Source organism: Aspergillus terreus, genomic scaffold (genome assembly GCF_000149615.1).
Source record: "Aspergillus terreus NIH2624 scaffold_7 genomic scaffold, whole genome shotgun sequence".
NCBI lineage: Eukaryota > Fungi > Ascomycota > Eurotiomycetes > Eurotiales > Aspergillaceae > Aspergillus > Aspergillus terreus.
In genome coordinates this window covers 1,195,757-1,218,322 of record NT_165930.1, presented here as the reverse complement: position 1 = coordinate 1,218,322, position 22,566 = coordinate 1,195,757, and the positions used below count along the sequence as shown (strand labels likewise).

The 22,566-nt window shown below is 53.1% G+C and overlaps 8 protein-coding genes across 8 annotated transcripts; 2 read left to right on the top strand and 6 right to left on the bottom strand.

Moving 5' to 3' along the window:
- Positions 1 to 538: 538 nt before the first annotated feature.
- Positions 539 to 1,330, bottom strand: ATEG_05358 (uncharacterized protein; the record flags this gene model as incomplete). Its single annotated transcript, XM_001214536.1, has 1 exon — positions 539 to 1,330. One exon carries the CDS (start codon positions 1,328 to 1,330, stop codon positions 539 to 541), a length of 792 nt encoding a protein of 263 aa, XP_001214536.1.
- A 2,106-nt stretch (positions 1,331 to 3,436) lies between these two features.
- Positions 3,437 to 4,310, bottom strand: ATEG_05357 (uncharacterized protein; the record flags this gene model as incomplete). The annotated part of the gene is made up of 2 exons (XM_001214535.1): positions 3,437 to 4,095; positions 4,145 to 4,310. The coding sequence occupies 2 exons, from the start codon at positions 4,308 to 4,310 to the stop codon at positions 3,437 to 3,439; spliced, it is 825 nt and encodes a 274-aa protein (XP_001214535.1).
- Positions 4,311 to 4,923: 613 nt separating this feature from the next.
- ATEG_05356 (uncharacterized protein) lies at positions 4,924 to 6,290 on the bottom strand (the record flags this gene model as incomplete). Its single annotated transcript, XM_001214534.1, has 3 exons — positions 4,924 to 5,850; positions 5,908 to 6,051; positions 6,252 to 6,290. The coding sequence occupies 3 exons, from the start codon at positions 6,288 to 6,290 to the stop codon at positions 4,924 to 4,926; spliced, it is 1,110 nt and encodes a 369-aa protein (XP_001214534.1).
- Positions 6,291 to 7,628: 1,338 nt separating this feature from the next.
- ATEG_05355 (uncharacterized protein) lies at positions 7,629 to 7,976 on the top strand (the record flags this gene model as incomplete). Its single annotated transcript, XM_001214533.1, has 1 exon — positions 7,629 to 7,976. The coding sequence occupies one exon, from the start codon at positions 7,629 to 7,631 to the stop codon at positions 7,974 to 7,976; it is 348 nt and encodes a 115-aa protein (XP_001214533.1).
- A 660-nt stretch (positions 7,977 to 8,636) lies between these two features.
- ATEG_05354 (uncharacterized protein) lies at positions 8,637 to 9,794 on the bottom strand (the record flags this gene model as incomplete). The annotated part of the gene is made up of 2 exons (XM_001214532.1): positions 8,637 to 8,700; positions 9,235 to 9,794. The coding sequence occupies 2 exons, from the start codon at positions 9,792 to 9,794 to the stop codon at positions 8,637 to 8,639; spliced, it is 624 nt and encodes a 207-aa protein (XP_001214532.1).
- A 1,202-nt stretch (positions 9,795 to 10,996) lies between these two features.
- On the bottom strand, positions 10,997 to 13,358 carry ATEG_05353 (putative Patatin family phospholipase; the record flags this gene model as incomplete). The annotated part of the gene is made up of 3 exons (XM_001214531.1): positions 10,997 to 12,242; positions 12,301 to 13,145; positions 13,206 to 13,358. The coding sequence occupies 3 exons, from the start codon at positions 13,356 to 13,358 to the stop codon at positions 10,997 to 10,999; spliced, it is 2,244 nt and encodes a 747-aa protein (XP_001214531.1).
- A 1,221-nt stretch (positions 13,359 to 14,579) lies between these two features.
- ATEG_05352 (uncharacterized protein) lies at positions 14,580 to 16,762 on the bottom strand (the record flags this gene model as incomplete). Its single annotated transcript, XM_001214530.1, has 7 exons — positions 14,580 to 14,605; positions 14,748 to 14,855; positions 14,917 to 14,969; positions 15,041 to 15,346; positions 15,408 to 15,684; positions 15,750 to 15,808; positions 15,942 to 16,762. 7 exons carry the CDS (start codon positions 16,760 to 16,762, stop codon positions 14,580 to 14,582), a joined length of 1,650 nt encoding a protein of 549 aa, XP_001214530.1.
- Positions 16,763 to 17,778: 1,016 nt separating this feature from the next.
- Positions 17,779 to 21,507, top strand: ATEG_05351 (proteasome regulatory particle base subunit RPN2; the record flags this gene model as incomplete). Its single annotated transcript, XM_001214529.1, has 5 exons — positions 17,779 to 17,930; positions 18,048 to 18,217; positions 18,281 to 18,804; positions 18,858 to 21,122; positions 21,190 to 21,507. 5 exons carry the CDS (start codon positions 17,779 to 17,781, stop codon positions 21,505 to 21,507), a joined length of 3,429 nt encoding a protein of 1,142 aa, XP_001214529.1.
- Between the last annotated feature and the right edge of the window lie 1,059 nt (positions 21,508 to 22,566).

Genomic DNA, 22,566 nt, shown 5'->3' with positions numbered 1-22,566 from the left:
TGTTAACCCTAAGGGATTGGAGGAGAGCGGCGGAACACTCCGCTAGTATAGAGGTACTAAGGTACAAGGTACTTGACCAGGAACAACTGTCACAGTGATGACAGTGGCTACTCGGCATGATTCCGGACAATAAGGTCATCGAATATAGCCTGAGATCGCTGATCATTCCAAATCATTGAATCACACCCTAGCATGGATCTCTCCATGGTCACGACATTCCACGGTACGGAGTATAGACAAGAAAACAAGCCACCCAAAACGATGAGACGCCACAATGCACGCTTCTGTATCCTTCGATCTTCTCCCGTGGCCAGAATGGGTAGCATATTGAAAATGAAAGGCAAAGGAACGAAAAAGAAATGGAAAACTGGGCATGATTACCGACTTGCCCCTCAGCGTCAGCAAGTCTACAACCCAGTCAATGTCGCTGTAGGGGGAATAAATTGTGGTACACGAAACAAAGACGCAGAAAAGGAAGGACAATGAAAGACGTAGATGTGCCACACGCCCAGACTAGGCAGTTGTCATTACAATCGCCCTATCCATACAGATCCTCGTAGGACGGCACCAACTCCTGCCTAACAACAGCGTCAGCCTCTCGGGGTTTGGATCGACGAGGTTGCTTTTTCTCGTGGTACACAGCAAGGGGCGCCGGTCGAATATCCTCCATCGGTACAGAGGGCAGAGACGACGTCAAGCTTGTGTGCTTGCTGCTGGCGGTATTGGGCATGGATGGTGTCGGCTCCGTCGTGGAGCTCTGGGCGCTGTGACGGCGCATGCGAGAGGTGACCGATAACGGGGGCGACCTCGATGCCCGCGAGTACGGGTCAGCGTCGTCTCTCGCTCGACGATGGTGTTTCTCATCAGAGAGTCGATCTCCTCGCGAACCACCCGGTGCGGAACCGGTGCCGTCTCCTGGGTATAGGACATCATCACGCAGGCTGTCGTGAGAATGACGCCTCTGTCCTGAGGTCGACCCCAGAGGCGGAGGAATCCGCTTCGAGCGACCTCGGACTCGAGCATCGTAATAACCGGTGGGAATCGTCGCAGCCGAGTCGGTCGACGAGTGACGCTCCTCAGGGCTTGCGGATCGTAGAACACCGTGGATCGGGGGTGAATGATTATATCGGTCCAGAGACTCGGCAGAGCCGTGAGGCCAACTGCGCATAGGAGACTGTCCCCGCGCCGCGTTGGATACGGCTCCAGGCGGCACTTCGCACTGGCTCCAGGAGCCCTCATTCGGATACGTGATGGACATGTCGCCCCATCGTGAATGCAGCTCAGACGAGAGCTTTCTCTTTCGCCGAAGCTTTTTGATAATAGCCGTCATGATACGTAGGGGACTCTTCATAGAACGGGGACTGGGGATGAATGCCTGTAAGCATTCATCGACTGGAGTCACAGCAGAAAGAGGGCCAGACAGACAACCGGGGGGTAGGCGGATGCAGCAAAGGGGAAAACTAGAGAGCTTGGTTGACGCATACCTGAGGGCCACAGGCAGTAGCTATGTAATAGGTCTCTTCGACCTTAACCCCCCAATACTGGACAAACCACTTCCAAGAAGGGCAGAGGACGAAAGAAAGGAACTCGACAGCCACGGATCTGCATGGGATAGGGCAAGTATCAAAGCATCTCCATCGTCCACAGCCCAACACTGGTCGAGGGACGGCTGCATAGTTCTCAGAAGAAGAGTCCAGAGGGGAACGATGTCCCTCGCGGAAGAACCCTCTTTCAGCCAACGGACCCGGACAACAAGCATCATCCGGGTAGGAGGACGCGTCTCAACCCGACAGTCTGGTTCACCCTCCTTCAGCATCACTTCCGGTGGAGGTAGAGGGACAGAGTCCCCTTGGACACCCGCGGCGGTTTGAAAGCGGGATGACGAGCGGCTGACGATCACTGGTCACAGAACGGGCCAGGTCAGGGTGCCTGGACGCGGGCAGCGTATGTGAGAGAGGGGGTCTTTCGGGGTGGTGTTGAACAAGGAGTCCTTGCAGGTGCGGCGCAGTCATGCCGCCTATCGAGTTACCCTAACGGGCAACGGCTGATGGATACTCGCAGGCGTCCGTCATCTTGGCGTGGCGCTTGCTGACCAGCATCCCAGCATCCGGCAGACTGGAGTCTGACAAGAATCAAGCATTGGATGGCCGTCGGTGGGACGAATTCTACCGACCCCAGTCACATCGTGTCATTCCGACCCTGTTCATCCCTGGCGATGCGACGCCAGAAGGCCAGACAGTGGGGGGTTTCGGGAGGGGGAAGGACGGATGTTGGCAAAGTACGTCCATCCCACTGGAGATGTGTTGGACACTCCTGGTCGCAAGGATGCCGACCTGCATCGCGACATGTACCGGCGCGGTGATTTGCACGAGTTCCACGGATCTCTCCCGCCACGATGTGTCAAGAGGAATAATACCAACAGCCGCCTCTCGCTGTCGTTGGCTCGTGCGAGACTAGCTGTCGGTTGATCGTCACGGTTGGCTCCGAACCATCCTCGAGCTTATTATGCACCGTGATGCACACGGTCAGCGCGGAATCTGGCCGTTCGAGTTCCCTTGTTGGTCATCGTGGATTGTCTAGTCTGTTAATGGTGAGATTCTTGAATCCTTGATGGTGCAGGGGGAGACGGGGAGACCGGCAAGTGATAACGACTCCTCGTTTACGCGCCGTCCGGAGAGTAGTCTGGATTAGTCCTCTTTGTGGACTCCGTTTTTTCCGAATAATTTAGGCGAATTGGTAGTTGTCTGTATCGAGAGCGGGATTTGTGGTAGGAGAGAGCTAGACACTCGGCGTGGAATTAGGGTAAATCACTGAATGCAGTAGATATATATCCAGCGTCAGGATAGGCCTCAGCTTAGTTATTCTTGAACCGTCTACAATATTTATTCTTAATTTACTCCAACAATCAAATGTCTGCCATTCTAAGACTACCGGGTTATCTGTTCTGCTTTGCCTTCATGATGGGCACAGGTACGGGTACTCTTGTATGAAGCCGTGGAAGTACAAGGCAAGAACATTTTGAAATCTTCATCCCATCAGCCAGACACTGCTAACACTGCCTTTACTTAGACAACACCATGCGTCTGAATGTCTACGAGATGTCTTGCACAAGGCAGATCAGCCTTGGACGATTTCCAGCAGTTGGAAGATCTGCTGATCGGTTCTTGTACCATAGTAAGTCAACACAACCGATGAACAGTACGACTATATGGATTTACTAATTCTACATAGTTAAACAAGATCATATCATCAATTATCATTAACCTAAAGCACCCACAACACCAAGTTTCCCATCGTCCAGACGCCGACAGAGAAGTGAACTCCCTTTCTCCATTTCCCATTCCAAACGCCCGCCCAATAACCCAAACGCTAACCAATAAATATATCCTTTACAGAACAAAGACATCACAACGACCATAACATAGACGCAGCGCCGCTACCCAAAGTTCGTGATCAGCCTGGACAACGCCGGTTTTGGTCGTCGAGGGGGCGCAGCTGTCCCTTCAACCGACGGCCTTCCAGCCGTATCATCCGACTGCACGGACATGGAGCCTTCCGGTGAGAGACCACGCGGATCGCGCTGATACGACGGTCGCGATTGTATGGGGTGCGTCATTGGTTCAGAGTGTCCGAACTGCGTGAGCGGGATCGATCCAGACGCATCCTCGGACCCGATCCCCAGTCCCGGCCCGGATCCAGACAGAGCATGACCACGGACACCGGAGAAAGACGATGATGCTCTGCCGGTTGACTCTCGAGGGGGCCTCACGCTCGCTGGTAGGCTCACTCGAGGATACTGCGACGGATCATATGCGGGATATGGTTGGTGATATGCCGGTGGTGGACTCTCAACGGACGGTCGTCTTTGTTGATGCTGCTGCTGGTCGTGGCCCTGTTGTTGTCGTGGTGGCGGACCATACGACCACACGGACGAGTACGGACGATTGGATGTTGTGTAAGGCTCTGGTGTGAACCCCCGGGGCTTGTTGTACTCTGCTGACGACGACGCCCGCATAGCCAGGAGGTGTTCTTCGTATCGCTTGATGCGGTCCCATTTTCGTTTTTTAAAAAGGAAGAAAAAGATTCCGGCGGTGACTGGGTCCAGCGTCAGCAGGGACTGCATACACGGGAGTGGTAGACTGACTTGCGATCGTGGCAACCCCGCCAACAACAACGCCTATGATGATGCGATCGGTGGTCGCGCCTGAGTCCGGCTGTGATGAACCCGAGTCGGCGCCGTACTGCTCGTCGTAGCGGGCGTGCAGCCCCAGTCCATAGCCCATGTCATACCGGCGGACCATGGCAAGCATGTTGACTCCCCTCCACTCCACCGTTTCTCGAGTGTGGTAGGACAGGGCCAGGGGACGAAGCGACAGAAGAGTCTCCTGTGCAGTGGGAGACGCACATGGCATTAAGTACGCATGGTATGTGTTGGACCCCGTTTCAGGATGCTGGGTTGAAGCTATTTTAATCTCAGGGTCAATCCTTCCATGCAGATAACTACGGCAGCGTCTGAACTCGGCATCGAACACACTCCAACCTCGCCCAAAAATAGCAGAATTGCCCAGCGAAAGAGGCCTAAGGCTGCAGGCGTCGGGATTCATTGGCCGTGCGGGCTCGATCGCCACGCTTGTAAGCGCCTGGATTCGTATCAGCACCAATGGCCTGTTCGTCCCCCGCAGTAGGCGATCCGTCTATTTTCGACATCAACAAACGAAGCGGAGAGGATCATGCTTGTTTGATCTTCTCTGTGGTTCTAAATATGCTTCGCGGAAGTGGTGGGATTGATCTATAATGTGCTTAGGGCACGGTACCAGAGCAAAAGAATCCCGTCATTTGGCCGGATCGCACAAGAGGTGCTAATATCTCAGCGTTATTAAGATAGCCAATGCATTATTGCCAGGGGATATCCAACAGTTCAGCCTACTCCGCATACGGGCGGTACACCGTCAAGCTCTCGTCCGTAGCAAACTCCAACTCCACGCCCTGTCCAACAAAATAGACGTATCCCTCGTGGAGCTCAAAGCTCCCGCCATCAGACGACTTCATTCGACCGCTACCCTCCGTTACAATCAACAGACTGGGCCCGGAGACCGCCTTGTGTGCCTCGCTCTCGCCGGCACCCAGCCTCGTAGCCAGCACGTTGAACTCGCTAATCGGGGGCGCATACAGCTCCGTCTTCCCCTTCTCGCCCTTGTCGCTCTTCGCACGGGGGAGATACACATCCTCCCGACTGTGCGATTTGAACGTCAACGCCCGGGCGAACAGCTCGACGCTGTCACGCGCCGGACGGGGACAGAACCCCGTATTCAGCACGTTGTCCGACCGCGCCATGCACTCGACAATATCGCCGCTCAGCCAGGCGTGGATGCCGTCGGCAGGCACGCAGACCGCCTCGCCCGGCTCAATCGTCATGTAGTTCATCAGCAGCGCCGCGACCAGGTTCCCGTTGTCGAACTCGGAGTACTGCGCACGCAGCCGCGCCAGCATCTGCGGAATGTACTGTTGGCTCCCGAACTGCGCCGCGGGCAGCGATACAAGGCCCTCAATGGTCTCGGCCACGACCTCCGGCGCCAGCGTCAGGAACGCCTTGCAGATCTGCCGCAGGGCGTCGTCGTCGAAGGGCTGGTTGGTCGGGACGAAGCGCTGCAGCGGCTTCAGCTTCATTAGGGTTTCGATTTCCGCCAGGGTCTTGAACCCCGCGAAGAGCTCGAATTTGGTCAATGCGACTGCGATCTCGGGCTTGTGGTTCGGGTCCCCGAATTTCTGGGGGTCCTCCTGGTGCAGCTTTTCGGCGAGGGATTTGTCTGGGTGGATCTGGAGGGGGAGGGCTTTGGCGAAGGAGAGGATCTACGTGCGGTTAGCGATGGTTCCTGGCGCCTGGGAGTTGTTATCATCGATGAATACCTTGGGTAAGAAGGGGATCTCAGCGCCGTATTTTTTCAGCACACGTTCGCCGACAAGCTGCGGGTTGTCCTTTAGATAGTCTCCCAGTAGCTGGCCTGTAGACAAGACTCGCGAGGGTACAGTGGGATAGGTACCCATCCACATCTATGTATTGTGAGAGCCAGTCCGGAAAATGTATGATGTGGCTGGTACCTCTGAGTATGTTTCTGTTTCCTCTACTTTACCGGACCCTGGTGTTTTGGACCACAGCTGCCCGGCGACAGAATCTTTCCCTTGCTTTCCCCATGGATCGTGCTGAGAGATGTTAGTGATTATTCGTGATGGCACTTTAGGGCTAATTGTACTTTGCAGTCGCATTTTAGCTGGACCACCGAGTCCGCCATTGTGAACAGAGTATATTGATTTTCAGAGAAAGTAAAATACTGTACAAATAAAGCAATGGAATTCGAAGTAGGCGTCCCCGGAATATAGTGGGAAGTAGAAGTAGGTGGTGTGTTGAAAACATCAATCTATATAGTTAGACCGCCCTATGGCGTCATGCACTGATCCGGACATCGGAAGTTTCAGTATCCTCATTGTCGTCACTCGGTCTTCAAGGAATCTAGAAACATTCGGCGAGTTCTGTGGTCCGATATCTTGATAGTAGCAGCTCCGGGCGAATCGCGATGAAATCATCAGCGGATATCGTCAGGTTGACGTCAGGATAGGTACTGTGTCCCTTGTAGTAAAAACCCACATACTATACGCACCTTAGGCGATTACTGAGCACAGGATATGTCTAATCCATATAGTAGGCAAAATTATATCCTGTCACCTTCTAGCCAACTCTCAAGGCTGATCCGCAGTGGGATTACCTCCCGTTTCAATGCCCGATTGGCGCTCTATGTACTATATCTCGACTGCGCTCCGATGCATATTCCCAGTCACTTATCATGCTACTTATACTCTAGATAGCGCATGAAATTAATTCCTGAATACAGGGGAAACCCCCCGACAGCAGAATTTGCCCGTCCTGGGCTGTGAGGTAGATGGGAAAAACAAAATGCCTGCAATACCAAACAGTCCGTTGCGTTGCATACTGGCATTACCTCCTTCGACAAGCCGTCCAGGCTCAATCAACCCTCATCTTGTCCACCGCACTGAGCTCCTTTACCGCGTCCACCCCCTCCAGTCGCGCCTTCAATGACATGGTGATCAGCCCCGTGGCGGTGGTGCTAACAGGCAAGTAGAGCGGGATCTTCTCTCCTCGGCTAGCGACGTGGTAGAGCAGCGCAGCGAGATCGGCGGCCTCGACAGCGCCGCCCGAAGCCAAACTCTGCTCGACAAACGCCTCGAGCATGCGCGAGGGCATCGAAGGATCCGTGGGATGCCGGAAGATTCAGTCGGCCTACGCTGTGATTGCTTGTGCCCTGTGTGCTCGGCTGTCCAATGGTAAAAGAGGATGAGGAGGTCGAGGCTGCTGAAGGGGGAAGGGTCGTCGAGGGCCGGCGGCATAAGGGCAGACAAGATGTCGACGAACTCAGCTGCTATCGTTGGACGGTGGCGAGGGGGGTAGTAGATGCCAGCGAGGAACAGCTCAAGCTGCCACGACCGCTGGGCGACTCGCACGATTCCATGTGGTGATGATGGTGATGATGCACACAGGTGACGCGCAGGACCTCGGCCAGATCGCAGTGGTCGGATTGCAGGCGAACTAGTTGTTTGTATAGCGTCTGGTGAACATGGGCCAGGTACGTGCGGGCTTTCCCGAGGGGCCTATCAGCCGACGGGGAGAGCTCCAGGTCCGGCATATCATCGTCGCCGCCGATCCTGGAATCGGGCAGGGAATCGTCCGCGTCTGCGTCCGGGGAGAGGGGTGTGATCTCCTTGGAACCCCAGAAGCTGGACGGGAGGTCGTAGGACACGTCGATGGCGCTGAAGTCGAACGTATCATCCCCGTCCAGGCTGAGCGGAGCATGCCAGATTTGAGTGATAGCGAACCACCTAACGAATACAAGATCAGAAGAAGACCGAATACGGCCAGGTATAAGTCACCGGCTAAACAACCTGCCAAGCTTCCAGATGTATAGGGTAGGCGGGGAAGCGGGGCGATCAACGAGGGACCACAGGAGGTTAAACTCACCCTCGTATATTATATTCCTTTTATAGGCTATTGATATCTACAAGACGACGCCATAGTGTCTTGAATCTAGTGAAATCTTTTACGTTAAAAGTCCAGAGCCAAGTAAAACACTCAAGGAATATGTTGCAGACTTCAGCACGACGTGTTTAGATAAAGAAAGGGTAGCATATTAATCTGGTATAATTCTACCCACCAATATCCAATATAAAGATTACAAAATGTGTTAATGGATTAGCACTGTTTAGCGTTCTAAGAATCCCCGAGCTTTTAGGATATCTAGAGCTGTTTCTATAAATGTCTAAATTTGTGCTATTGTTATGGGACGAACAGAGATGGATCTTCTTATCTAAGGGTGCCGTACAAACAACAAGGAATAGCTAATAAAAAGGAAGTCAAGTAGCGGTCAGGTATTAATCCAGAGGGGACGAAGGACGGTAAGTAGTAGCAGAATAGTAGCCCGTAGGGCTAAGCTTCTACGGGACCTTTACATTCGAGGACCTACCGAGCTTCAGCCTATGGTTCGTAATTTTAAAAACTAATCTACTCTTAGAATAAGTATCGCTCCTCTTCGGACTAATAGATTCTAGTTATTCTTGTGCTTGAACTACTAAAATAGAAGGTCGCGCAGCATAGGCGGATCCCAAGGGTTTGGCACGAAGGTCACGTCGATTCTAGAAAATCAGGTCTGTATAGTGACCTACAGCAGCAAGTTACAATTATAAGAAGGCAACCATCCGCAATATATTCTGCGTGCATAACATGATCATAATTAAGTCCCCATGCGCCATCAACACCATATCGCAATGCTAAACACAGAGAATCAACCAATACCCATCATGTCATACCATCCAAATGGCAAGCCACATCCTCGCACTAAAAACAATATACTATTCTATCCGTAGATATCCTCCGGGTCCGGAACCATCGTCATAGTCATATATCGTGAGGACCGAGCCGTCTTCCTGCCCTTCGAGGAACTCGCATGTTTCGCGCCTGGGGAACCCGCCCGCTGGCCAGGATCCAGCTCCCCGCGATGCACCAGCCGACAAGATGCAAACGACCGCGCATGAGTGTCGTCTCGAGGCAAGGAGTGGCTCCTCACCCCGTCAGGAACTGTTTCTCGGTAATGAGGCCGCTGTCGCGCGCCTCGTTCCGGCAGTCCAACTACGCCGTTGACGGGACTCGCTCGCCCGGTCGACGTGTACCTCTGGCATGAGCCGGCAGTTTCTGGCTGGCCCGAGTACTCCGGGTTCGCGGGAATGTACCGGAAGCGAGACGACGAGTGGTGGGGGTTCTGCCGGGTCATCTTTTCGGCCACCTCGCTGGGGTAGTCTTGGTGGATGGGCTTGTAGGCAAAGTCGGTCCGTCGGTCTCTTTCGGACGACGGGTATTGTTTTTTGTCTTTTGTGCCGTCGGCGGGTGTTTTCGGCCGCGGGGTGAGACGCATGGACAGGCGACGCGGGTCCAACGTGCGCACGGAAAACGAGTTCTGCCGTGAGGGGACCGGGCTGTTGTCGGTCAGGCTGAGAGCTTCGTCGTAGTCATCGTCGTCAGAGGCGTAGGAGCCTCGCGAGCTGTTTGTTTCGGGGATGCTGCCATGTCGGCTGTGTCGTTTGCGAGACACAGGTCCATCGCAGGCGTCGAGTTGATTCCACGCGCCGTCTGTCGGGGCGGAGATGGCGAGATCGCCCCATCGCTCGTGGAACGTACGCTGGTGGTCTGACTTGCGGAAACGGTTCAACGGACGGTGCACGATGCTGGCCATGTTGAAGGATGTTGTACTGGTCTTGTCTTGTAGTCGAGTCAACCCGAAGGTTGTAGACAGGGCAGCATGATAAGGATGCTCTTCAAAGAAGGGAGGTGAGGAGTCAATGAACCTCGTCACCAACAGCCAGCGCCCCCGTACGCAGCAGGCAATGCGGGTAGCTTCTGGCTGGCTGAATGTCCGGTATGTTGGACAGATGGCAAGCCACGGGGCATACAACAGGATACGACAGGAGGGGCACAGCAACCCAGTTGAGGGAAAGACGATGACCGCGTCGAATTACAACAAGAATGAACTCGCCGTTGTTGTAGCGTCCAAGCTTGACTCCTGGACCAACAGTTCAAGATCCGTGGCGGCGAACCTGCCGGATATAAAAGCTTGTCCATGAGTCGCACCCCGGTCAAGACCCAGTCCTAGTTTCATCTTCGCAACTGACCTCATTGAGCTGGCCCCAGGCGGGACAGGGAGTATCATGCGTCGATACAGGGCCAGTCTGGTTAGTGATGCAGTAGTGTGAGCAGACAGAGGTTAACCGCCCGGAAGAGCGGAGATGCAGCACTAGTTCGCCAGGGTTGGAGGGACTCGGATTGGTCTCCTTGGGTTTATTCTTAGCAAATTTCTCCTCTCAGGGACACAAACAACTTAATTAGCTGCAGTTTCTATAATTACACCTGGGTAGATCTCCCAAAATTAGCACAACCACGGAGATCACCCGCATCGGCGAAGCGCCCACTCGATCAGCTCTGACACGCCGGCTTCTCTTCCCCGCGCCGCGGCCGGGATCATCGCGAGACTCATTCGTCCGTCGATGTCTGACATACAGCCTTTCGACTCAGACACCCTGGTCTCTCCCTCATGGTGGGTTACATGGCGGATCGCTGACTAGGGCACGAGCAAGCTCGGCGGCTCGATTGCCAGCCACCTATCCTTAGATTGAATTGCAATCTCGCTATATTTACATCATCTTTGCAGATCTGAATTTACGGTGTATATGTACACCACAGGTATCACCATAGAAACCACGGTCATGACCGTTGTAGCAGGTCTGAGTCTATAGATTAATGATGACGCCATATCCTGTATGTTACCCCGCGTCTGCAACGCCTGCCCGCAATGGAGAAAGAAAAAGTCGAAGTGAGAAGAATAGCCGCCTGCCGGGATAGATTGAAAACAGATAAACAGATGGACCCGCCCCTGCTGACCTATCCGCTGTTGCAGGTCTGCAGCTGAGAGACACTGCTGGGTGGCATCCCAGATAATGTGAATTTGGGGTTGCGGGTCATCTGAAGCAGGGGCGGCTGTGAGGCCTGGTTCAACTTTGGATACAATGGATGTCCCAGAGGCGACAATCTTGCGACATCCGAGGACGATGGATGGGTACTGCTAATGGAGGGTCGTCTGAAGTAAACGGGAGTCGATGACTCGGGCATAGATCGGCCAGTCTGCATGGAGGTCACCACGTCATGGTGGTCATGCGACGCTGGGCCCCAGGAAAACAATCGTTTAATAGTCCCAGGCCGTTTTAAACCACTTCTGTGGGGTACATCCTTGCGGTCTGCCCCCTCCGCCATAGACGGCAGGTCACCGAGATGGCTTTCGAGAGAGCTCTCGGAGTGTTCTGCGATGCAGACATGCCCCGTCGGTTCCGGTGATGTAGCGCTACAGGCTCTTCGGAACGGAGGCCTTGATTGCGAATCAGTTCCGTCTGCCCGCTTGGGTTGGTCGACGTCGTTGCTGTGGGAGCCCCTCCGATTGGAGAAACGCCGTTGATGTCCGTTATCTTGAAAAGTCCCAGACGGCTGGCGAGGAAGGCCGACTGCTCGTAAGTCTCTCTGACTAAAGTCAAAGGTCACTCGCGCTCGCATTTGCTGTATGGCTTTATCGAGTGCTAATTCTATAGCACAATGATTCCGGATACGGCCGAGATTAGGCCATGTGGCTTGCTCTCCGCGGTCTTTTGCCCTCTTCAGGAATTCCGCCGTGGGATTTTGCAATATCAGCGGGAGATCGCTGTAGGACATTTGCGGGTAGATGTTGATATCTCCAGAATATTTCTGATTCACAACAGATACAACTTTGGTCAGGGCGTTGGGAAAGATTCCCATGTCGGCTGCCAATGACAGTCGATGCAAGACTTCATCCTTGGCTAGATCCGTCATCAGATGTATCCAACGAAGCCATCCTCGTTCTGAAGAGAGTGCAGTTGGGTCGCTTCTCGGGTAACCGTTCTTCTGGAGGAATGGGATTACGTGGGGATTGACCTGTGAGACGATAAAGTGGTTGACGTTGAACATCTCCGACAAGCGATTCATTGGCAGGTCTCCGTCCACGGATCCATCAATATAATGCTTATGCAGACCATTCCACGGCACAGGGATCCCTGTGATTGGATCCTTGGCCATGAGCACAGGTGGTGTGAACACCAAAGGGACCGAGCATGAGACAGCGCTGATGAAAATTAGCCAGTTCCCCAGGACGCAAGCGACACGCCCGACGGCTCACTTACACTGCAGACCAGATCAAAACGTTGGGGGCAGTAATGTAATTTAATAGCCTCGGGAGCTCATAGATACCAGCACATGAGACGCAGATGTTAAGGATCCTCCGGCTTCTGTTATAGGCCTCCTGGAAGGTCATGTCGCCCAGCCATGACCGTAAGTTAGCTGCCAGGAGAGAAATATCCATGAGCGACCCGTGCTTGAGAAAGCGAGAGACCATCTGGAGAATATTTTCCTCTTGACCAGGCTCATTGAAAACGTACATATCTCTGGTCATGTATTTTTCCATAACCTCCGGGAGCTCGTCTTCGGTGTGACAGCAAAAGAAAGCCGCAATCACGCTTCCGGCGGAGGCACCCGAGATGATACGAGGCATCAGATTATTCTCCCAGAGGGTTTTCAGGACACCGATGTGTGACATTCCAAAAGCGCCGCCCCCGGAAAGCAGCAAAGCGCTCCGGCCGAAGGCCTGTCTTGCTTCTAGAAGCTGTTCGAGAATATATCTCATTTCTGCTCCATCACATCGACCCTTTACTGAAAGGTCTACCAATGTGGAGATGGTATCGACTGCCGTCGTGATATAGCGATCAATAAGTTCTTTCGTGCCGACATGCGAATATTTGTACAGAGCAGCATTGCTCATGTCTCCTAGATCACGGCTGAGGGAGGTGCGGATGAGGAACAGCATACGACTGATATCACAACTTATCCGAGCCTCTTCCAGCTGATTCAGACGTTCCCTGACAAGGCAGGGATTGTATTCGGAACATTCAAACGTTTGCTTCCAGGTATTATTACCCTCCAGCTCATCGAGTTGGCTGGCACAGTCTTTCCATTCGCTATATGATACCGCCTGATGCGCATACGCGTCAGCAACCGGGAGGCACTTTCACGTACCACGGGGAAGACTCACATTGCGCATCTTAAGATGTAGGATCTGCTTGCGGTCTTCATTATCAGGGTGTGACCCCCGCTGATCTTTGGGAGGTCCATTCAACGAAGCGTCATAACACGTGGTCCCCGCCCATTCTAAGGAACTCTTCACAACGGAAGACAAGGAGGGCATAGATATGGACTTCATTCGAGGCCATTGCCGGCCAGCGGAAACTTCCCGCTCCAATATTGACTTTGCGTTCCGTTTTGACGCGGCATGGCAAGGGGAGTGAGCTATTGCGGAATCGTGTAACAATGACATGGCAGGCTTCTAGCTAGACAAGGAGCCATTCGTTCAATCGACAGAAGACCAGGCGTTGTGGATGTGGTGTTCGATCCACAGTAGATATATAACGCCACAGGGGCCTATAAGGTCTCACACTAGACGTGATCGATGTGGATGCACACGGAGAGAGAAAGCCAAGAGCGAAGAGAAGCACGTAGAACTGGTCTTGTCGGGCATCGGGGTATTTCAGAGAAGAGGGAGAGGCATGAGTGCAAAAACAAGTCAGATGGACGGTCCCATATAGAGAGGTCACACGTCACGAGGGCCTGTGGCCTTGGGGCGTTCCAGGCGGGGAGTGCCGCTCGCCACCTCCCGTTGTCACTGCAATCACCACAGTCCGTCGTCAGTTCATGTCATGTCGAGGAGAGTCGATCGAGATGAGGACTTGGTTTCGCTGTCTTTCTATACCTGGGTCAATCAATCCAGTTTCCGACAGATGATTCTACGATTTACTTCCATCTACACTCTACACCGGACATCCCGGAGGCGGTGAAGACAAAACAGACTACCAAGTCTACCGCCACGTTTCCTGAATGAAAATGATCTCATCCCCCACATTACCCCTCGGAGCCAGTGGGGATGGGTGGATCTCATATTTCGAATCGCGCGGGCGGATGCAAGCGACGCGGTAGTCATGCTGGTCGTTGGCCCCTATATGCCGGAATCACTCTTACTCATTCAGCTGAACCCTTCCTATCTTGAGTCAGCATCGGTCTCCTGCTGACTCGCGGAAACAAGGCAACGATCCGTGTCGGGCACGCGGCCCTGCAGTATGGTACGTCCGATATGACTACCTAGAGACCTATACGAAGAATATCACACCTCAATCACCAAATTGAAACATGTCAAGACAATCTCCAGATCGGATTATTTCGGTGATTCATCATTGTACCAGGTTTCCGGTAGTATAACCACATCAGGAACTGCGGGCGAACCTCTGAGCGCACCTTCACATGTCATTCAACTCTCCCACACGTTGCATGTGAGTAGATCGACGGGAAAAACCTAAAGGGCTTCGTTCGGGGTTTGAGATTCGGGCTCAAACAGTATCGATCAAGCCTACCTAATCTACTCCGTAGGCTCCATATGATCAACTTAATTGGCGTAGCCAGTTATTCACAGCATCCTTCGCGCGAGACTCGGCTCCGGCCTCTCTCCAGAAATGCCCAGCACCACCGACTTCCACCGACTGAAATTTACTCCCGGGGACTTTCTTCAGCTCTTCGGTCCACTTACGAAGCTTGGAAGCAGAGGTAAAGGTATCGTCGTCCCCATATATGGCCAGTGTTGGACACGTGCATAGTTGGTCGATGGGTTTCGGACAAGGGATCTCTCTCTGTTTACCTGAAGGGCCGTCTCTGACCTCCAGCCACAGTTTGGAGAATAGCGTCAGAAACTGGCTCACGGGGGGCAGAAGAGGCGATATTAGGAGATATGAGATACTTGTTTTCGTAGGATCTATAAAACAAGCACCTTGAGGCGCGAATGCCTGCTTTTTTTGTGGCGTATCTCCAACGGACAGCCCATACATGTCTCTTGCGGCCAGAAAAATTTCGCGAACCGCTGTCGAGTCGACACTCCCGTTAAATATGTCCGCGATGACACTGATCGCTGGAAGATTGGACGCTATTAACGAGCCAAAGGAGTATCCACTCAAAACAAGTTGGACATCTGTCGAGCTTTCGCCATGCTCCGGAGTAGGCGCATCATCACTTCTGCTTCCGGACTTCGAGAGCATATGAAGATAGTTAAGCATGAAGCCGTAAAACGAGACATAGTCAGCCACCTCAGGCCTAGCAGTCCAACTTGTCCGGCCGTCCGAGTCCGCTGCACCTCTACGACATGATTCAGCGTGTCCCTTGGTCTAAGGACTGAGTGTAATCGAAATATACGTACCGAAAGTTAAAGGTGCCCACGACATACCCATTCCCAAGAAGCTCCCCTCCAATAAAGCTAACCACTGCATCATCGTAGCACCCTCCAAGAGAGGCATAGGGGTGCGCAACGATTGCACCGCGTAAAGGCTGGCTGGATGAGGGTTCTGCCATCAAACCCGTAGGGAGATAAAGCCGACAATCGAGCCGGGTCTCATCGTGAACCGATGGGATCGTGAAAGCAAAGGTTGGAGCGGGGAGATACATCTCATCACCGAAAATAATTCCAGCGTCAAGCTCTGTGGTTCATGGACAAGGTATCATTGTCGGGTGGGTAGTGGTTGAACTTGTCTGGCGGAAGAACCTGGAAAGTCTGCTGTTGCGATCGAGAAGGGAGGATAACCGGGTTGGCCAAAGCGTCCGCTGTACATTAGGTAGGTTTCAACTTTCCGCCTTACTCCTAACCTATGATGATGCGCCCAACTCTTCGCACAATCTAGTGTTCTGCTTTACGATGTATAATCATCTATTGAATATTATAAATGTCTGTAGTCACGCTTCAGGAAGCAGCCAGGCTGGATCTGGTTCGTCGTCCTCGTCTGATCGGGAGACAGCGCCTTGGCTATGCACATCAGCGTCCCTCAGTAGATCAGCTGGGGGCTCAGGGTTGTCGACCCCAAGAGGATCGGACTGAGTCTCGCCGCGTTGACCTTCTGGCGCTTTTCCTTTCTCAGAAGGGAAGAGTGCATCTTCCGTCACCCCGAAAGCGTCGAGAAGAAGGCTCCGTGCTTCCCGTAGTGCTTCCAGTTCGGCCGCGATACAGCATATAAGGAGCCTCCAATCTTTCGCTTCTGCAATCTCCAGATGATGTTCGACACCTGTTGTAGTATTCGACAAATCTTCCAGGATGTTGCGTATTTCGCCAGCGGCCGCTTGGTCATGAGGGGACTCGTCAGGGTTCAATAATTGCGACTGCCTTTCGATCGACTGGCGCATGGTCGCTCGTAACCGCTTCTCAAATCCCGAAATCTCTCCAACGACCTGCTTCCATACACCGCCCCCTTCTTCTAGGGCTTGAATTTCCGCAGTGATCTCCTCTTGTCTCCGCTGTAGATCTGACTGTTCTGTATCCCAGTACTCTTTTGCCATGTCGAGGGTTCGGCGTTTTGGATTCAAGGAATAGAACGCCGTCTGTTCAGGATTGACCGGGTAAGGCTCAACAGGGGGGCTTTGGAGGAACCTTTGAATTTTCGACTTTAGCAAGGAGAGCGAGGCCTTATAGGATGATAATTTAGATTCGACAGAATTATCCAATTGCGATATCTCCTCAAGAACATGCCTATGTCTTGCTTTCATCTGGGACAATCTCGTCTCCATTTCGTGAATTTCTGTCTCAAGCGTGGCGCTTTCAGCTCGGAGCTCCTTGGACCGTTGGCTCTCCCGGTTCTCGTGGATCATTGAAATAGCTTTTTCCAACCCTTCACGTTTCCTGTTATAGTCATCGACCTCCCCCAGTGCTTTCCTTCGTTCATCGACTCGGAAAGTCACTATGTCACGTTCCTCCTCCCGGAGCTTTAGCAAGTCGTAGATTGATTTAAAAATGCCTTCGCGTGCGGTACGTAAACTGATCTTCTCTGAGGCCGGCTGTCTCACCGGTGTGGTCGGAAGCCTTTGTGACGATTGCGTGTCGCTTCTCCCGGGCGATAGGGTTCGGTCATCGTCTTGTAGCGGTTTCCCGAGACCAGCCAAGAGTCCGTCGCTTTGAGCATCGATAAGAAGTTGTAGATATCGCTGGATGTGTTTTACTTGACGGTTAATATGTACCAATGGGTCTTGGTGGTAAACCGATGCTCTGATGGGTAGCGATAGGAGTGACTCCTTGTCGTGACGCGACATGGTAGATAAACAAAGAATTCCAGCGAGTGATACAGGGCAGAAAAAGAATGTTTCTGAGATTTGCTGCTGGGAGAGAGGGAAGAGTCCTAGAAACAATCACACCATGAAGCCACTCCTGACGGTTTATCACTTTCCAGACACCTGAGCTGCCATTATCTCGTGATCCGGATTAGTGTCGGGGCGCATGCCATCACATTGTCACGTGATATATACGGGTGTTGGCAGCAACCAGCCGCGCACCCGCTCGACAGCTTCCGTCAGCAGTCCGTTGACGTGTGAACTGGTAGCAAGCTTCTTCCTCCAATCCTTCTCCTCCTCCCCAACACACTGACATTTGTTTCTTTTTGTTTCATCTTTCCATCTCCATCTCTCTTGATCTATTTTCCTTTCGGTCTTTCACCGACTCCTCCCAACCGCGCTCCATCTCCCCGGGTCGGCCTAAAGCTACGTCGAAGCTATCGCCTCATCCCTCTTGCGATAGTACAATCCTTTCAGAGATGGTTGGACTTGCTTCAGCCGCCGGTCTCGTCGGCTTTCTCTCTGAGCCTGACCCAGAATTAAGAGTCTTTGCTTTGAAGACCCTGGATTCACAAATCGACTTGCTTTGGACAGAAGTCGTTGATGCTGTTCCCCAGATGTCCGTATCCCCGTTGACCTAGCTTAGGGTGACCTCTGCATCCATCACTCCCATTCTTGCTGCTTCACCGTGTTCCCATCAAGCAGATTAATCAGTCTAATCAGAAGCTAATGAGACGGTGTCATACAGAGAGGCTTTGTACGAAGATGAGTCCTTCCCAGAGCGCGGCCTTGCGGCCCTAGTGGCGGCAAAGGTCTACTATCACCTTCAAGAGTATAACGAAAGTATGGTATTTGCGTTGGGAGCTGGCAAGCTTTTCAACCTGGACAACGGCGGCGAGTTTGAGGAGACAATCATTGGTAAGTTTAATGGGATTCCACTATATTCAACTGGGGTCATCTCTGACACGGTCTCTCCTTCAGCTAAATGCGTTGACACCTTCATCTCGCTCTCGGCTGCTCAACACCCTGCAGGCGGCGACCAGCCTCCCAACTTAAATACCGCCTTCCCGACCTCTGTTGAAGGAGCCACCAGCACCTCCGCTAGCCTGACATCTCCGATCACTCCTTTCTCCCAGTCAGCCTTGCCATCGAAGTCCCTACTTTCTCGACAGGAACTGCCGGGTGTGGATGCGACGTATCCAGGCGGTGAGGATGCCACCGTTAGTCACGTTGAGACCCCTCTCGTTTTGAGACGAGGTGTCCAGGGTCAGCTGCAAGCGGTTATCGAACGGCTATTCGAGCAGTGTTTCCTCCAGAAGCGCTATCGCCAGGTGATCGGTATCGCTATCGAAGCGAAGAACCTGGATGTGCTCCGGAGAACGATTATTAGAGCCAGCGAGGATGAGCGGAAACAGCACGGCGAGTCCCGTCGCAGTGAAGAACTTATGGAGTATGTTCTGGACATCTGCATGAGTATTGTGCAGGAGCGTGCTTTCCGGAACGAGGTAAAAGCGATTTCTTTCCCCGGTGATCATTTCCTGAGGCTGACCTGATCCAGATTCTCAAACTCATCCTCGAGCTCCTAAACGAAATTCCTGCCCCCGACTATTTCTCGATCGCCAAGTGCGTTGTGTACCTGAATGAGCACTCGATGGCGTCGGTTATTCTTCGGCAGTTGGTAGACAAGGGCGACGCGCGGTCGCTCGCCGTTGCCTACCAAATATCTTTTGATCTGTACGATAACAGCACGCAGGAGTTCCTCCAGAAGGTTCGCCAGGAGATTGCGGAACTCGTACCGGAGAACACTGAAGCGGATAAGCAGGATGCAACAGAGGGCAACCAGGAAGAGCCAAGGGAGTCTGACCCTTTGTTGGCCGATCAGTCTAGCTCCACACAACCTAGGGCCATCGGCGCCAGTGGTGATGCCAAGATTTCGACCGAAGCACGAACAGCATACAAGAACATTCTGGATATACTCGATGGCATTAAATCCATTCAGCTCAATCTGGAGTTCCTCTATCGGAACAACAAGGCTGATATCGCTATTCTGAATAAGGTGCGAGACAGTCTGGAGGCCCGCAACTCCATTTTCCATACCGCCGTCACTCTCTCGAACGCTTTCATGCACGCTGGGACTACGCATGACAAGTTCTTCAGGGACAACCTCGAGTGGCTCGGAAAGGCTGTCAACTGGTCCAAGTTCACCGCGACCGCCGCTCTTGGTGTCATTCACCGTGGAAACCTGAGCCAGGGACAGAAGCTTTTGCAGCCTTACCTTCCCCGAGAGCACATTGCTGGTGTTGGTGGATCGGGCTCCGTCTACAGTCAAGGTGGCTCTTTATATGCGTTTGGGCTGATCTACGCCAACCACGGTGGCATGGCTGTTGATCTCATCCGGGATCATTTCAAGAAGGCCACTGAAGAAGTTGTCCAGCATGGAGGTGCCTTGGGTCTTGGTGTTGCGGGTATGGCAACCGGCGATGAGGGAATTTACGAAGACCTTCGGAACGTTCTTTACACTGACTCCGCCCTTAACGGCGAGGCCGTGGGTCTTGCCATGGGTCTTGTCATGCTGGGAACTGGTAACATGAAGGTGTTGGAGGATATGATCCAGTATGCTCACGACACGCAGCATGAGAAGATCGTACGTGGCTTGGCGATGGGCATGGCGCTCATCATGTACGGCCGCCAGGAGGCAGCCGACGAGTTGATTAACGGTCTCTTGGGAGATCCGGACCCTACCCTCCGTTACGGTGGTATTATGACTATCGCCCTTGCCTACTGTGGCAGTAGCAGCAATAAGGCTGTCCGCAAGCTTCTCCATGTGGCCGTCAGCGATGTCAATGATGATGTCCGTCGGATTGCCGTGCTGAGTTTGGGATTCATCTTGTTCAGAAAGCACCAGAGCGTCCCCCGTATGGTCGAGCTTCTCTCCGAATCATACAACCCCCATGTTCGCTATGGTGCCGCAATGGCTCTGGGTATCTCATGCGCTGGCACCGGCCTGGATGAGGCGCTTGATCTTCTTGAACCGATGCTGAAAGATTCCACCGACTTCGTCCGTCAGGGAGCCCTAATTGCTCTTGCGATGGTGTTGGTACAGCAAAATGAAGCCATGAACCCCCGCGTCAGCAGCCTCCGTAAGGCTATGATGAAGATGATTGGTGACAGACATGAGGATGCTATGGCCAAATTCGGCTGCGCCGTCGCCCTTGGAATCATCGATGCCGGTGGCCGTAACTGCACCATCAGCCTGCAGACCCAGACCGGTAACCTGAACATGCCCGGAATTGTGGGTGCGGCTGTCTTCATCCAGTACTGGTATTGGTTCCCTCTCACGCACTTCCTGTCGCTCAGTTTCGCCCCGACTTCAGTCATTGGCGTCGACCAGAAGCTTGAAGTGCCGTTCTTCAAGTTCCACAGTAACACGCGACCGAGTCTTTTCGACTATCCTCCTGAGCAACAGGTCAAGGCAGAAGAAGCTCCGGAGAAGGTCAAGACCGCTGTCCTGTCTACGACCGCCCAGGCCAAGCGCCGTGCCCAGCGCCGGGAGAAGCAACAACGACGAGAGAGTATGGATATCGACCAGACTCCCACCACTCCTAAGGTTTCGGACCAGATGCCGGAGCGGATGGAGACGGAAGAGAGCGCGGCCAAGGGCGAAGACGAGGCCAAGGACGGAGAGAAGGAGACTGGGGAGGGTCAGAAGAAGAAGGTGGAGCGGGAGAAGGTGGGATATGAATTGGAAAACATGTCCCGTGTCCTGCCTGCTCAGCTGAAATATCTTACATTCCCCGACCCGCGTTACGAGCCGGTCAAGCGAGTAAGTGACCCCCTATTTACAATGGGACCCAGTCCAGTGTTCTTATGCTAACGATGAATTTTCCCAGCCGACTGGTGGAGTCGTTGTGGTGCTCGACAAGACGCCGGAAGAGCCACGAGAGACGATCGAGATGAAGGCCAGCAAGGAGGTCAAGCAGCCTGCTGCCACCGCCGAGACGCTCCAGGACCGCCTCCAGGCCGCCATTGGAGCCACAGGGCCTGAGACGCCTCAGCGGCTGGTCCGTGGTTTGGACCTTGAGGGAGCCACCGGGGCCGCCGCCGCCGCCGGTGTATTGACAGCGGTCGACGAAGATGATGACGAGGGTGGCGAGGATGCGCCCGTGCCGGACGAGTTTACGTACGAGTCCGATGGAGAGGAAGAGTGAAGGAAGACGGAGAGTTGGTAGACACACCTCCTGGTTTAGGGGGGCTGTTGTATTAGTAGATTACCTAATTACGGATCTATGTCTTATAACTAGGGGAACATGCATTGATGTGTCAAATGTGTTGATTTAGTTCCAAGGTTCCCTTGGAAAGCTTTTCTTTGGGCTGGGGTTTACCGTAAGGCTGAGTCGTCGGAGACGATAGGTTAGGTACACTACAAGTACATAAACTCCGAGGGGTTTCTGTCAATCTATGTAGAAATTAGGTATGAAATTATGCTGAATAAAGCACATTCATTGCTTTCAGCCTGCACCAAGCTAACCCAGTACGGTAGGCGATGCGATGTTCCACTCGGGATCGTCTATGGAGATGGATACGGGGCCTCCGGGGTGAATGTGGAGGATAAATATGTATACCAAATCGACGATGTATACGGGGTAAAGAAAGGACAAATCAGAGAGGGAGAGTAGGTAATAAGGGGAATTCACATGTCACCTTGTGATATCACGGCATTCATGATGGCCATACTCCGTAAGTAGTAAGCAAGGATGATGAGGACGTCACGTGGACAGTGGCCAGCCTCGGTAGTTTCCCAAAGGAGCAGGATCGCCACGTGCCCCGATGACGCAGCAGGCATTCTCCCCTCTTCCACCAATCACATAATCAGCACGGAGAGCTGACCACGACCGACCCGGGCATCCGATTGGTGGCGCTCTGCAGAGTGCGGCATGTGAAACACCCTTTGCTCTCACTCACATCGTCACTCTCACTCCCATCGTCGGCATATCCACACACATCATCTGTCTCTCTCGTGGGCCTCTCTTTTGGGTGGTATCTCCGACCTAGGTATTATCACGGGTCCAGGTGTTCTATTGCGTTTTCCCCGTGGCGGAGTGCTCCGTGTTTGTCCTGAATAATATATCTATCTACCCTCCCCACTGCCTCCTCCTTTCTTCTTTCTCCTACCCCAGATTTTTCCCTCCCTCTTGTCATACCCACACCTTCACTCTCGGCATCCTATATTCTCAAACACTTCTCCCTATTCGTTCCTTCTCTCTCGC